Genomic DNA, 15367 nt, shown 5'->3' with positions numbered 1-15367 from the left:
GGGCAAAACTACATGGTAAATCAGCGGTTGAGGTGGGCATTGAACCCAAGTCTTGGGCCCCAAATTCCACTGTCCAGTCTGCTCAGGGATCTGGAGCTGAAATCTGGAAATGTTTGCCAGCATCTTGCTAGGAGCACTTTAAAAGGCAAACAAATGCAGTGTTTAGTCGGTGCAGGGAATTCAGATGTGCTGAGGCAAACAGGCTTGAGACTGGGTAAAGGTGGAGAGGGAATATTTACACAGACTCAATTTAGCCTCTCTCATCTCAGCATAGCTCAAAGCAGACAGTAGTCTGATAAGAAAGCGAACATGATCAGTACCTTCATCTCGGCCATCCTCCTCAGGCAAAACCCAATCATACTGTCTGAGACTTCTGACAAATCAAAGAAACAGAGGGCTCCAGTTCTGCCTTGAGTATACAGAGCCTTGAAGAGGCTCCAGCTGATAACAAAAGAGTTTGTTAGAGCCACTTCTTCCACAGGAACTGTGAAGAGTTGGATTTTTCAGAGAAGTTTCTCCTCCCTGCCATGCACACATTAGAAGTTTAGAGCTAAGAGCCCCAGGGCTTTTTTTCAAGATTGGATAAGGAATTCATGATCCAGATGACATCAGTCATTCTGGGCTTTACAAAAGGGATCTCTCTTCTCTGCAGAGAGGGATTGTTACAGAACATCGATTTTCGGTAATAGGATAGAGAGTTATTTATAAATAATGAATAAAAGAATGTGATGAAATAGTTAACTAACCTGTTGCTCTACAGCCTCATTCTTATGAGCGAAGAGAAGAGGACTATCCTGTGACAGAAAGCTTATGTAAAGTGTGTTTTTTAAGTTCTCCAGCTCAGAGCTGGGGTTTTTATCTTTGCTTCTTAGTGAGGAGCCCTCCAAGTACAGTACATAACAGCCAGGGGGTTCTTGGAAGGAGATAGGAAAACAGGCCCCGCCCAAACTAATGCTGCTAAGCATCTAATATCTTATCTTAACAGCACTCCTCACATTTTATGTTAGGGTCACTTGTTCTGGTTGCTGGCCACACCTGAGTTTATCTGGTTTAATCTCCAACTCCTCTGTAAAGCCTTTTTGAGAGAGGATAGGGGGGACTTTACCTTAAAGAACGAGGGTCATCCTCGGAGTAGTTAAATCCTGCACTAACCACGCTGTCACTTTGCAACCTGGTGAGTGCAGAGGGAGACTGCATGTACAGACTAGACTGTGTGCATTTGTGCTTGCTTCGTTACCTGCTTTCTTGAGAAAATCCTAGGAAGGGGAAGGCCATCACTGAATTAGACAGTAACGTTGCATGGATATAATCACCTGCTGCGAGTAACCCTGACCTGTCTGCAAAAGCTTTGTTTAAAGGGGAGCATGGCTTTATTTGGAAATTCAAGTTGAAAGGAAATTTAATCATTCTGCTTGATTTGGACTGAGATTTAGGCATAATGAGGATAAAAATGGTGCCAGTTTTTCTGTCTTTTTAGTGCTGAGCTGTAAACTACTTTCCTGCTGTCAGCAGAGAGCTTGGTATTGGCAAGGAGAAGAGGGCAGAGGCTGAGCTATCCATGCTTGGCTCCCTGAAATAAAACTCCAGGGATGCAGAAGAAAGAGGCCTATGATTTAATCCTTTTCACTAGCCTAAGCTCTTTTTTAGATATTATTCACTGTACCTTGTCTGGTAGTCTCTTGGATTATAGCAGACATGTTTTGGTATTGGAAGTGACCTTTCCTTTTCAGTCTTTCTTTGGAGGTGTACCTAGTCATACCATGTCTGAGCCTGGCTCTTGCCTAGGTGAAATCCCACCTCTTCTCTTATCTAAAACTCTACCAACCAGGTGGTGATATTGCTGGTTGAAAAGTTCAAAGGTGCTATGGGAAAGCCTGAATTATTGATGCCACTTTCCTTCCATATGCCTGTAATCATCTGCTGTTTGGGCATAGCCCAGCCGGAATTGATGTTAGACTCCACAGCTGGGCAGGCTTGCAAGGACGCTGGAACAGACTCTAGGCTGCGTGGAAACAAGGTACAGGAGAGTCAATATGTTACCATATACATAAATATGACCGATGATACACTGTACTGAGAAGCTTGCTGGAATCAGGACAGGCAGTGTAGGTACGTTAACAAAGTTACTGTGCAGAGTGATAAAGAAGGAGTTTGAGTAATTTGGACAGGTGAATGAAAACAGAAACTGCTAAGAATTAAGTTCCAAGCATTTCCCTTTAAGATTAATGATAGTACTTTTTCCTCTGTAGGAGTGGGGAGAAACCACTGTCTTTAGGGAAGATGAGACTCACTTCTCTACTGGTCTTAAAATAACAGCATAAGCTATCTGCTCTTCTTGTTGTCTATACATTCATGCTGTGTTTCTTAATAGCATTGAGGTTCTCCTTTCTCTGATGGCAAGTATTCTTATTTCTTCAAAATTTCTTCTTATTTCTTCAAAAAGGAAGAACAAAAATGAATTTTTCTTTTCCCTGTAGTGATTTAGATGAAGCTGGCATAGTGAGGGGAGTTGGAAAACTGATGAGGAGGATCTTTCACCTGCTGCAGTGTGTGCAGGAGGCAGATGGTCCAGGGCAGTTAATCAAAGCAGGTCTGATGTCAAAGGAATTGTTTATATAAGCAGTGACTCATTTTACCATTCCCAGTAGTAACAGTGGTGTTATCAAACAATCTGCTCTAAACCCCTGTCTCAGAAGAATTGTGAACTCTAGGTTTTCACGTTCTAACCCAGATTCACAGACTGGGATCCTATCTTTACAGTGAGTCAAACCGAAGCCCTGTGTCTAAGCTCCCTACAAATTTGGGCAGTGTTCCTGATCTTCCTGATCATCCAAGTATTGCAGCATTTTTGTTTTGTGGAAGGCTTTAGCTTTCCAGACACATGACTATCTAGCAGTAGCGCATAAAAGCAGACTTTTACACTTTTTTTTTCTACTGCATTTGGCATTGTAGAGAAGCAGTATCAACTTTAAGCCTCCAGGAGGATACAATATTAACTATTCTGTACTGAGGATTTAGGGCCTAATTCAGCTACCATTAATCTCAGTAACAAAACTCTTGTTGCAGGATTTAGAGATCTAGGACACTAGTATTGCTGCATTAAGTGGGGAGGGGGGCCTGAAATAAGGTGACCAGACACCTACATATTAGAGAGAGTACTGTTTAAAGAGAAGGATAAAAGAGGAGGATTTGATGTTAAGAGATGAACTCTGTACGATGCAACATATCTGTCCAAGATGTTTTGAATGGTGTCAACTCTAGACTGGAGTAAAAAAGCAAGTTTAGAGTGAACACTAAAGACATTGATTGTTGAGGAACCCTTTACTGTACATAACAGCGCTTTTCAGGGCAGCAGCTTTTTGCTCAGTGTCAGGGCAGCAACTGGGGAAAAGGGAGATACTGTTTTTTCGAGTTGCAGTAGATTGTTCTGTTATGCAGAAGAGTACAAAATGGGTAGTACGCAAAAAAACATTTGCAATAAATCCATGTGCTTTATGTACACATAGTGTGCTTTTTTTAGAGCATCAGCCTTCCTGGACTGTGTAAATCTCAAATGTGATTTTGCTGCCCTCCTTGGGGCGATTGAGGTGAGGCAAACTTTGACTCACTGAGTTGTTCTTGACGAGTTTGTTCCCAGAGCACTTGAATGTATTTTTTTAATGGTTTTGTTTTTTTTTTTTAAATAACTCGTAAGGATGCTTGGACAAGTTTTAGTCTGCAAGTAAGTCATAAGGTATTCTGGAGAGTGGATAGATTTCCATCCAGCAGAGTAGGCTGCCTTCTTGAGGTACTGAATGTTAAACATTCTCATTCCTTGTCAGACTTTATAGCAGCTGCAAAGATTTAATGCTTTATGCTGAATTGCAATCTTGACTGTGTACTCTTCCCCTATCCCCTTACTCTAGGGGAAGGAGAGGCCTGTGGATGGAAGCAAGTTTCAACAAACCTTGGCCAGAACTCTCTTGGGCTTGTAGCGTGTGTACAATAACCAGCAAGGGTTTACTTTTCATCATGGAGAAGAAAAGATTTCTACCATATAGTATAGCTAATCCTCCCAGCTCAATCCCATCTCTCAAGAATTCCCCACCAGCCCTTGCGTGTCTTTGCAGTCCCCATTACTGTTGGGTATGGCTGTCAGAGCTTGTACACTGCAACCATGATCACTGAGATGCAGGGTTCAGAGCTGTGAGACAGGTAAATATGTTGCCAGCATCCCATAATAGTCCAACATCTGACTGAAGGCTTCCAGACATTTCAGCCTTTAAATAAATAAGTTAACTCTTTGTGGAGTTATGATGACAGTAGGGAATTAGTTACAAAATCTTGACTGCTAGGTCCTCTGTTCCCTATTGAGAGAAATTGTAAGGCTATGATGGGTGGAAGTTTCTCTTCTGCCTATGGAGAATCTATGGAGTTGGCTGAAAAACAAAGAGAAAGAGAAAGAAGGAGCAAAGGGAGAGAAGAGCAAAGGTGAGAGGACAAAATATATAATGGAATTTCCCTGTGTCCTGTGTGCTGGTTTGTTCCTCGCCCATCATTGGCTAATGTAATCTCTAAGGTAGTTACAAATGCCCCTAACAGAAGGCTTTTTACTTTTTTTCCTTTGGGAAGATGTTGCAGACTGTTGGGTTTCCTTGCTATAGGATTTTTTTTCTTAGTCCCATTTTCCTCTTCCATTCACCTCCAAGTTTTGCTTTCTCTGGTCCATCATTTCCTTTCAGTTATGCCCTTACTGTTTTCTGGTTTGGACCTTTGCCTTGAAGTCTAATGACTGGGCTCTGCTATTAGCACTTCATTCAGTCAAATGGGTAGAAGTGGAGTCTGAAGCCCAAGTGGTATTTTGGTCTGTCTGAAGCAGGAAGAGGTTGGCTCATAAAAGAAAGGATCTTTGTAACTGGAAAGGATAGAAGTGGTTTTCCAACAGGCTGAAAGGTCAGCACTAATCCTCTGGCCATTTTTACATCCTTTATTTCCTGCCTATGATTAGAGGAAAGATAAAGAGATAAGCAATGCTGATTAGCACTTACAATACTGAACATTTCCTAGACTGTCAGCTAATACCAGTGCACTCAGGAGGAGTTGTGTGGAGATGCTGTTACATAGTGGAGTAGTATTTGCTTTTGACTTCTTGCTCAGTTTAGTCAGATCCTGGAAGGCATTGAATGTTTGTTCATGGAACACACCATTCAAAACCAGCCCCATCATGCTAAAAGAAAAGATGGAGTCAGGCAATTGCACAGACATGCACCGGGTATGTATTAGGAGTTTTCTTTGGCGTACAAACACTTGCCAGGATTTATGCAGTGTGTTTTTGCAGTACAGTTATGTATCAACAAAAATGATGTAGAATCAGCTATAATGATTTGAAAATCCTTTTGCTGTGGGAAACTAACATACACTATCCTAAAAAACCAGAAAGCTATCTTCTGTCAGTAGTTTATGTCTTCAGAAGCAATTCTGAAATGTAGACTTATGCTACAAAGTTAACCTAGTTTCAACTGCCTTTTCCTGCAGAGATTATCAGTTTACATGATTGGATTGTTATTGTTGTTGTCCACTCTATTATATTTTTTTCCTACCACTTTTTTTTTCTTTCTTTTTCCTGTTCCTCATTAATTCCCTTATTTATTTAACCTTCATTCCAGTAAGATTTCAGGATTTCAGGAGAGCTGTTCAGGGACAGACATTATTTGCTATGAGAGCTGGTTTCCTCATAAATTTTGCCATTTGGGCTAAACTGTTTTCATGACAAGTCAAATCCTGAGTATGATCTGCTCATAAATGTCCTTCTCTTGCACTGCGGAAAATTTAAAAGGTTATCTCCTGGAAAATCAGATACTATTTAACTGTAATTACAATATATATTTAAATTTACCAAGTACTTATTTGCTTGTTAAGAGACAAGTGCTCAAATAAAAGGGGGAATAATAAATAAACACAAAAAATGGGGCTTATTTTTGCATCCTTCCTACTAATTATGTATCAGCTCAGCTTGTACAGATTCTAATACTGCAGTATCAATTCAGCTTGTACAGTTTGAGTGAATTTTTTTTTAAAAAAACAATCAGTTATGGTCTTTTCAGTTCTACTCAGTGATACAGCATCTACTCAGTATTGTGTATTTTCAACCTGCAAGCCACTGTTGTTCATATAGGTTCAACTGTGATTCTGGATACCTAGGAAACTGAGTTAAGTATTTACTGTTCATTCATTTGATGTAGCTCATTAGATGTGTTCCTCTCTTCTTCAGCACAAAGAAGGTTATTGCAGAAGCAAAAACTGAAATAAAATAATTATTCTTTCTTAAACTACAGTGTGGCCAAACCTTTGTCAACTGTGGAAAATCACAGACATTTGTTCAGTTGCCTGTATATGACTGGCCTCTGGCAACAGTCCTAATAAAAGAAGAAAATAAGGGTGATTCATTACAAAATAAAACAGAGATTAACCTCGAACAGGACAATCAGTTTGTCACTCCTCGGCTGCACAGGTATGGTTCTGCAAACATTTTTTCAGTTCTATAGAAATGAGGTCAATTACCCCTTAGGAGGATCTGGCTGTTCTTTGTAGCTTATTTCACAGCAAAATGCACAATGTTTGTTTTCACAGGTAAATTGAGATAAGCCCGCACATACTCCTGAACACTGGAGAAATGCCTCCTTCCCGATCCAAGACTCGACACAAAAAGGTTGGGAAAGAGAAAGTGTTGAATTGTGAGAAAAAGGCAAGCTCCCCAGGAGATTCAAAGATCCACTGTCGGAGACGGTGGGAAGGTAAGAATAAAGGCCAGCTGAAGGGCAAAGAGTCATTGCTTGAACAAGATGACAGCCTTGAAGAGGATCCCTTAAAAAGCCAGAGGCCGGTGAGGCTTCGGGGAAGCAAAGAAAATGGCCACAAGAAGTTATTCCGAGGGAAAAGAATGTATGATAGAAATGATAAAAGAGAATCTGGTTTGGGGAGAAACCATGGAGAACAGTTAGTGTCCAAGTTGGAGGGGAAAAAAGGAAAGGCCTGCAAGCAACAGGAAATTACATCAGGACAAGAAAGTGAGGACAGTAGTGATATGGAGGAAAAGGCCACCAAAACCAGCAAGAAACACAGTTTTAAAAAGAAGTGTGGAAAGTGTCCTGCCGTTAATCAAAATGTCACTGAGTCAGAGTCTGTAAAGTCAACTGCAGCGCAATGTGTTGAAGGCTCTCTTCAGAAACATGACTTGCCGCAGAAGGCACACAACGGCAGGCATAGGGAAAAGCACGATGAGAATAATGGCTTTAAGGAAGCTTCTGAGCAGAAGTCAGGTTCTCAATCCCAAGGCAGTATGGCACAGGGAAAAGGTGAGAGAACTGGGAAAAAGCAAGTTGGAAAACATACCAGGATTATTGTCACTGAAAGTGCAGAAGAAAATATCCTGGAAACCTCAGATAACTCCTGCTCTGACTCCAGCAATGAAGGCCATTGGACCCATAAAAAAGGTGCAAAAGAGACTGTAGTGGACAGCACTGCAAGCAGTGAAGAGAAGAGTTGTTCTTCAGAGGAAGATGGCATCAGTCAGAAAGAAGCCATGCTTGAAGATCCTCCTGTGTCTGAAGGAAAAGGCTTCAAGGAATTGCTTGATGAAAACAATGAAGCATCTAATGAAACTGAAAGGGTGCACGTGACCACAGGTGGAAGAAATGAATCTGAGGATGAAGGCACTGACTTTGCAGGATTGGAGGCAGAGAAGAAAATGAAGAAGCAAGATGACATGGCAAGACAACCAGAATCTATTCTAGCTGAGAGCAGTGAGGAAGATGATGATGTAAACATTTTAGGATTCCAACTAAAAAGTCTTAAGAACAGAGAACATGGCAATAATGAAGTAGGCAAGGAAAATATATTAGAAAATTACAAAGTTCAAGATACGTCAAAAGATGCACATGATAATTCTGACAGCAATGGGGAGAACAGCACTGAAGAGAGCATTGACAAAGGAAAAGAAAATGCAACAAAACAACCACTGCCTAGTGCTGTGAAAGCAAAACTCCACATTCGCCTTAGCAAAGTACTTCCAGGAACTGAACAGGAAAAGAAGGTGAATGATGAAGGCAGCACACTGGAAGATAGCCCCTTGCTCTCCAAGCAGCAGATGACATTGAAAGAGAAATCTGGGATGTGTGTGACTGCAGAACAAGGTAAAGTGGTAGGACATACACATAGGGACAGTTCATCAGACTGCAGCAAGCAGGAGTTAGCAGCAATGATGCTTACAAAGAAATGCTCTTCTCAATCCCAAATTCTTCTCAATCTGAAAAACAAACATAGAAGTGCTGAGACCAAACTATTAACAAGATGTAAACCAAATCCTGTCCAGATGGCTTTGGAAACCAGCTCTGACCTGAAAAATGTTGAAAGCATCTGTTCAAAACTCACGACTCTAGAAACCCTCAGTACACAGAAGGAACCCAACATAGCTCAGAGTTTTGAAAAGAAAAGATTAAGTCTCTCAAATACTTCAAGCTGCTCCACTATTACAAAAAAATCATCTGATAAGCAGCTCCTTGGCAAGAAGAAGAAAGTTGGAAAAGTTATTGGAAAAGTTAAACTGAGTTCAGGCCAGACTTTAGAGGCAAAAAAAGAGAAAGCAGAAGAATTGGTTGCAGAGGCACCTTCTGGAAAAGAAAATGTGCATAATGGGAAAGGATCCAAGTACTTGCACACCCATTCTGCTTTTAGAAAAGTCACCAGCTGGCTTGGTCAAAAACCTGCCAAGAAAGCAAGCCTCAAAGCTCGTCTTCTGAGCGTGGCACGTGCGATTGGTATTTCAGGATGGCTCTTGAAGAAATTTCGGAAGAGGAAGAGGAGCAGAAAACCTTTTGGATTCAAAAGTAGAGTGGCAATCCGGATTGTAAGCACTTCTGGGTGGGTTGGTCGGTCTGGCAAAGACTTCCCTGGTGCAGCTGGACAGCTGGGGAGGGCTGAGTCGAGTGACAAAGAATCTTCTCCTCTATTAGTGGAGAGGAAAGGTGGTCCTAAAATGGCAGAGGAAGTGGAACACAATGATTTGCCTTCTGGTGATTCCCCTCTTCATGGAACCAGTTCCTTTCCATACTTCCTTCGCTTGGATGAGGAGAAGAACAATGCTACTGATGCCAAGTTTGCTATAGTATTCCCTAGAGTCCACAGTATGGTTAAGACAAAGAGCTCCTTATCCAGGGTTTCTGGGAGTGGTTATTCCCTAGAGAAACTGAGATCTCTATCAGACAGAAAATCTGTGATGCCTGTGCAACAGGGCTGCAGATTCAAATTTGACCTTCCCAGATCTTTGGTGGATCAAAGCCCTCATAGAAAGGACAGTGAACAGGGCTTCCTTCCACATCGAGAAGAGGATCTAATACATACATCAGATTATTCTAGTGAGGGAGACGTCAAAGAAGATTCAGGTGTCCTCCAGACTGCAGGGTCCATAGTCACACCTTGTGTTCACTGGTCTCAGCAGCAGGCTCAGGGATGTGATCCTGCAGCATGGCTGAACTCTGAATTGCTGCTGCCACGACTAACCATTGAGAACCTAAGCAAATGGGCCATCTACAAGGACCCACATCTGGCCAACAGCCATGTGATGAAGGTCTGCAAGGATCAGTGGGAGGCAGAAGACATCAGTGACAATATGCTAGAGATGGAATTCATGCAGAAACAGGTACCGGTGTTGTCTCCAGTATTGGAATGAAGCTGAACTTCTGATTTTCAGTGATGTATCTATGCATTTCAGGTGTACATGTGTGAAGACCACCGTGTAGAAGTTGAGGAGATTGAAGATCTAACCAGACTGGAGTACGTGTTGTCAGTGGTATTCTGCAGCTAATTCAAGGTCACAGGGGCTTGCTTGTTATCCTTCAAAGCTACTGTTGGCTCAACAACAGAAAGTACATTATAGATACTTGGCTACCATGTGAGAAAATAGAATTAATTTGATGCATATCATAGCTGAGTAACTGATGCTCGGCAGTAAAGTAAAAGACTGAATTGCACTATTTAAGTTATGGGGAGGAGCACAGCTGCAGAGGGAACTCCTGACTGCTGTGTATAGTGTGTCCCCAACCTCTGCTGCACAGAGAGTGCACATTGAATCTCTGCAGTCACACACCAGAGACAGCAGCTCATCCTACTCAGCAGACTTTCTTATAGATGCTTCCATGGAACTCTACCTCTCCTCTTAAATCGTTCCAGAAATGTACTTTCTGGGTAGGGGAAATGAGGTTTAGAGGCTGATGTGACTTTTTGTGGTGTTGCAGAGGGACAGAACTAGGAATTTGACATACCATTCTTGTTGCATGAAGTGGGTGGTAAGTCAGGAAGACTTGTAGCATGAGAGGCACGTTTCTGTGTTCTTTGCCCACTGACACTGGCATCTGTGGCTTTAGCGACTCCCGTTGCCTTCAGCTGCGGCAAACTCAGGCCCTACATCTTTAGCAGCTTTTAAATAATGGGTTCGCTGCTGTTGGTGAAAGAGAAGCGCCTAACACTGCTTCTCACACATGCCCTGCACCCTCTACCCTTGCCATCCTGTTGAGATTAACAGCTGTAAGGGCTGCGTGCAGAGGTGTGATCACACAGAGATGGACAGGCTGGATGTTCTGAGCTTTGGCTGCTCTATTCTCATATGTGTTTAACCCTGGACATGTTGGAACCATGTGAAGGCAGTGAATAGTTTCAGATTCCAGCCTCCTACAAAATCCTTGTGAGGGCAGAAAAGTTAATATTAACACATGCAAGTGAAGCTTATGGCTGACAAGTCCTTTTCTCTGTTTGTAGGGAAGTCTGTGAGAGCTCAGTTCTGCTGTGTCTGAAGAAGAGGTTCCATCGCAATCTTATTTATGTATGGGTAGTGGTGTTTTGTTTTTGTTTTGTTGTTTTTCAGTGCTTATTCATTCTGAACAATGAGCTTTAAGAGAAAATAATTTCTATCATTCCATCAAGCTTTAATAATGCACCAAGTAGCTCAAGAGCTCACTTATTTCTGGGAACAGTGATAAGAAGGATACTCACACTGCTTTTGCTCAGAAAATGGGTAGCAAGAAATATTTGTGGTAAAATCTGAAAGTCCCAAAGTTTCTCTTTAATTTTGGTATTTGTTGCCAACCCATGAGTATACTTAGGTTCAGTTTTAGCCTCAGCTGCTCCTAGTGGAACTCTTCTGCCTTAGCAAAGCAGTTCTGAGTAAAAATTGTGGATCTCAAGAAGAAATTTCACAGTTTCTGCAAACATTTTGTAGTGTTTCAGTCCAGAGCTAGTTCTGGATGGCTACTTGTTCTCTTTTTCATTTACTGGCTCGGGTGTTCAAACCTGTGCCTGTTATTTCATGTGAAGCTTGGAGAATAGACAATGACCAGTGAGTGCCCACTTATCCCAAAATATTAATGATAGAGGTTTGAAAATGACCACTGAAAAATTGTGCTGTGCCTTGAATAAGCTGGGAGTATAAGCAGAATAGACAGTATTCCTTTAAAGGTCGTTTTAATCTTTGTATTAATATATGTGTTCAGTTGCATTCTTAATTCAGAAAATTCTAAGAAGCCACCAGTTTTTTTTTTCCCTTTCTTATTTTTGTCCTAGACTTACATTGGGCAAATTTTGGTTTCTGTGAATCCTTTCAAAGACCTCAATATCTACTCTGAAGATGTGGCTACCCAGTACCACCAAGGGACTTTCTCAAAAAATGCCCCGTATGTTTCTCTTTCTCAAATAACTCCCTAAACTCTGTTCCGTTTGTGCTCCAGAAAGTATTTTATTTTCCTCCAGTTGTCTGATAGAGTAGGATGAATGTCATGGGAAGTGAACAATCCATTTGGCAAAGTTGTAGTTGCTCAGACCTGTAATGCTACAGAGCTAAACTCTTTAGGTCAAGTTTCTTCAGTATTGCTTGAAGGTCTTGAATTCAATGCGTGCTGGGACTGTACCTGAGGAGTTCTGGCATTATGCACTCCCCACTGCTAACACTGGTACAGCCCTACCAGAGTTAGCAACGTAGGCAGGTTCCTCTAGTGCAGATAATACTGCTGGTGTCCCTTATATTAAACACCATGGCATAGAGCTTTACTTAGGTTAGGCTGAAGAGGTCCTGGAGGAACCTGAACTTTGCAATAGCTTGTAACAGTGGTATTAACCTGATGTCAGCAAAGAGCAAAGCTCTGATTTCTCTGGTTCCTCACATTTCTCAGATCAAGATATTTTAATGTAGATCACTGATGAGTAACTTTTTGGTGCTGTATTTATGAGGTAGAAATGTGAGGTCAGTTAACTGGGGTTTTCTTTCTGTACATCTAGACACATCTTTGCCATAGCAGAAATGGCCTATACGCTATCCCAGTCATCAGAGAAAGAGCAGTGTGTCATCATCAGGTAGGAAATAAGGGTACTTCTTCAAAGGCTTGTTAATTTCTTTATGTAAGATTTTCGTTTTTGTATTTCACTGTCCATAAGTTTATCATTCTGGCTCTTGTGTGAAGACTGTCAGTAGAGAACATGAATAAGATGGATTTTTATTTCACTCTGTGCAAATACAGTTTGAATTTAGCTTCACATCAGTTTGGAGGAGTGGAGGAGAAGGCATTTGGCATTCCACAGTGGAATCTTATTTGGGCCTATTTTGTCAAGTTGTCTCAGTGTTTCAAACAACATGTGATAGATCTTCATTTGTTGTAAATCACTCCACTGATGTACTGTAACAGGTCCTCTGATATGTCTAAATAGGTAATTCTGTTTTGATGCCAGCTTCCTTACCTCTTGTTTCTCCAGTGGACACAGTGGATCAGGTAAAACAGAAGCTGCCAAAGCAATTGTGCAATACCTGACTATGTTGTACCAGAGATCAGACAGCCACAGGATCAGACAGGTAAGAGGCACCAGAGATTGGCTTTATGCTGTGTTGGTTAGGCTAGGAGTAGAAGCCAAACACAGGGTAAAGAGGCCATACTGTTTATGTTATTTCTTTGTTCCTGTTTAACTGAGCTGGACTGTGGATAGCTTGTGGTTCAAGGTGAAGCTCCGGTAAAGACATGAAGACAGCTGATATATTTGTTTTTCTGTGTTTTGGTATCTGGGAGTCCTGATGCTGTGTAGAGTGCTGTATCTGAACAGAGAGATACCACCTGCCTTAGAGACCTTACAGCAGTGTCTGGTAGGTGAATCTGAACAAACACAAAGCAGCAGTGAAAGATCAAAGCAATGAAGGTAAAAAGCTCATAGAGCAACTCACCAATGGCTAGAGGTAATGATACCAAGATAAATTTAAAAAGAGACTCTTCAGCCAGGCAAGAATTATTATAGTGAAGTCCCATTTTTCTTGGATTTTCAAACTAACAGTTACTTAAGTCCCTTTGGGGTTTAAAAACCCATGATTGCTACTGAAGCGTTCTCTCCCTCTTTTCTTCAAGCCCTGCAATGTCCTACCCATCCTGGAGAGTTTTGGGAATGCCAGAACTATCCTCAATGACAACTCAAGCCGTTTTGGAAAGCTTCTGAACATCCACCTGCGACAGTGAGTTAAAGGAACATCTTGGGATGCTATCCTTTCCAGCTGTCAAGGGGTGCTTGGGTGAGAAAAGGTCTAGCAGTGCTTAGAGGTCATGCAATAGCCCTCCCTCCCCTACACTCTTGTTATCATCAGGACAGGAAGAGGGTGAGTTTACACCCCTATTTTGCTTTTAGGTTTCCTCTGCAAAAGGATAGATCTTCACCTCTCAAGATGGGGGATAAATTAAGAACATAAGAATGGCTGAACTGGTTTATACCAAGGAGCCGTCTAATACAATGTTGTCTCCCCAACACTGGCCACAAGCATTCACTGAGGCAACAATAAGAAAAGGCCAAATACATATAATGCTTTTCTCTAACAATCTGTTAGCTCTAAACTGTTTGCAGCAGCTCAGGAGTTTTTCTTAAACTCTTGTGGTTTTCCAGTTTCCTCTTGGACTCATATAAACGTCATGCCTCTGCAACAGTCTTTGGCAAGTGTTCTACAGGTCTAACCAGTTTTGTGAAAACCACCTTTTTTGTTTTGAACCTGCCTCCTTTCTAACTTCTGCTTTCCTTTTTTTTTTTTTTTTGGTTGTTGCTAAGCACTGAGCTGATATTTTCATGGAACTGTCTATCACAACCCCAAGGTCTCAGTCCTAAGCAACAACTAAGTTTCTCAGCAACAACTCCTGCAGCTAAGCCCTCAGAGAAATGGATCTACAGAAAATCTGTCACTAGCTTCTGACAGAATCTGTTGTTGTCTTATGCTCAGTGGCGTCGTGGTGGGAACATCCATCTCCCAGTACCTGCTGGAGAAGTCTCGTGTGGTATTTCAGGTGAGGACCAGTGAGCCCCTCCCTCCTAGAGAAGTCCCTCTCTCCCTTATTCATATTTAATCTTAAATTTACTGTTAAATAACAGGGATGGGAGTAAGTATGAGAATTGCATCTCATTTCTTCCGTTAGCAATAAATGTCCCCTCTGTGTAGCACAAAGTGATCGTTTATTTTATTTTAATAAAATAGGAGGTTGCTCTACCTCAAACAGATTGAATTAAGCCACTTATTAGGGAATGCTGGAGGTTAAATCTTCCCTCAACTAATTTTTCTTAATGTCTGGACTGTGGAAAAGGTCAGACATTGGAGCCTTGTGAAAGGGACTCCTCTCAGAGGAAATGCTCTTAAGGTGTCAATGAGAAACCCTGGAAACTTTTCAAATGAAATAGTTCTTGGGTGGCTTCTGGCCTCATCTTGCTGACCTCAGAGTTTCACTGTCCTGCTCTTTGAGTGTATTCTGTAGGATTTTGGAACTGGATATGAGTCAGCTCTATGACCTGTGTCCCCTATCAGGCCCATGGTGAGAGGAACTACCATGTGTTTTATGAGCTACTGGCTGGGCTGCCTGTGGAGCAGAAAGAGGAGTTGTACTTGCAAGAGGCAGAGTCTTACTTTTACCTGAATCAGGTGAGTGAGGCGAGGATGCTCTGCAGCATCTGATAGAGTGAAATGGCCAAGACATCACTTCTGTTTGGTTAGTGAGGCACCTGATAACTTTGCTTCCCTCCTGATGTGTCCCTCGCAGGACTATGCTGAAGTCTGCTCTGCTCCTTCTCATACCTGACCTAAGAAGGATTACCTTTGTCTCTTTTGTGATCTATTTCTCACCTTTCAAGCCCCTTCCACTCCCAAAGAAAGCCCATTGCTCCACCCTGTGGTGAAGAAATAATTTTCTCGTCTGTCCTTGCATTTGCAATTTATTGTGGGACTGAAGAGAGCAGGGGATATTTCTTTCTACCTTCAGCAAAACACTTGCTTCACTGCCTGAATCAATGGGTGGAAATTTTAAACCACTGAAATGTACTGCTGATAACAGTC

At 41.7% G+C, this 15367-nt stretch overlaps 1 protein-coding gene across 1 annotated transcript in view; it reads left to right on the top strand.

Annotated features, from left to right (window-relative positions):
- The first annotated feature begins 6652 nt into the window (after positions 1-6652).
- The window catches only part of MYO15B (myosin XVB), a 45018-nt gene continuing 36303 nt past the window's right edge, over positions 6653-15367 (top strand). Inside the window, exons 1-9 of the mRNA XM_059828384.1 lie at positions 6653-8171; positions 9501-9676; positions 9749-9826; positions 11593-11702; positions 12304-12378; positions 12775-12871; positions 13413-13516; positions 14267-14330; positions 14843-14956. Coding sequence (XP_059684367.1) covers positions 6653-8171; positions 9501-9676; positions 9749-9826; positions 11593-11702; positions 12304-12378; positions 12775-12871; positions 13413-13516; positions 14267-14330; positions 14843-14956 — 2337 coding nt within the window. The remainder of the gene's footprint in view (positions 8172-9500; positions 9677-9748; positions 9827-11592; positions 11703-12303; positions 12379-12774; positions 12872-13412; positions 13517-14266; positions 14331-14842; positions 14957-15367) is intronic.

This window comes from Gavia stellata, chromosome 22 (assembly GCF_030936135.1).
Source record: "Gavia stellata isolate bGavSte3 chromosome 22, bGavSte3.hap2, whole genome shotgun sequence".
Lineage (NCBI taxonomy): Eukaryota > Metazoa > Chordata > Aves > Gaviiformes > Gaviidae > Gavia > Gavia stellata.
The sequence above is the reverse complement of the archived record's forward strand: the minus strand, read 5'-3'. Positions and strand labels throughout refer to the sequence as shown.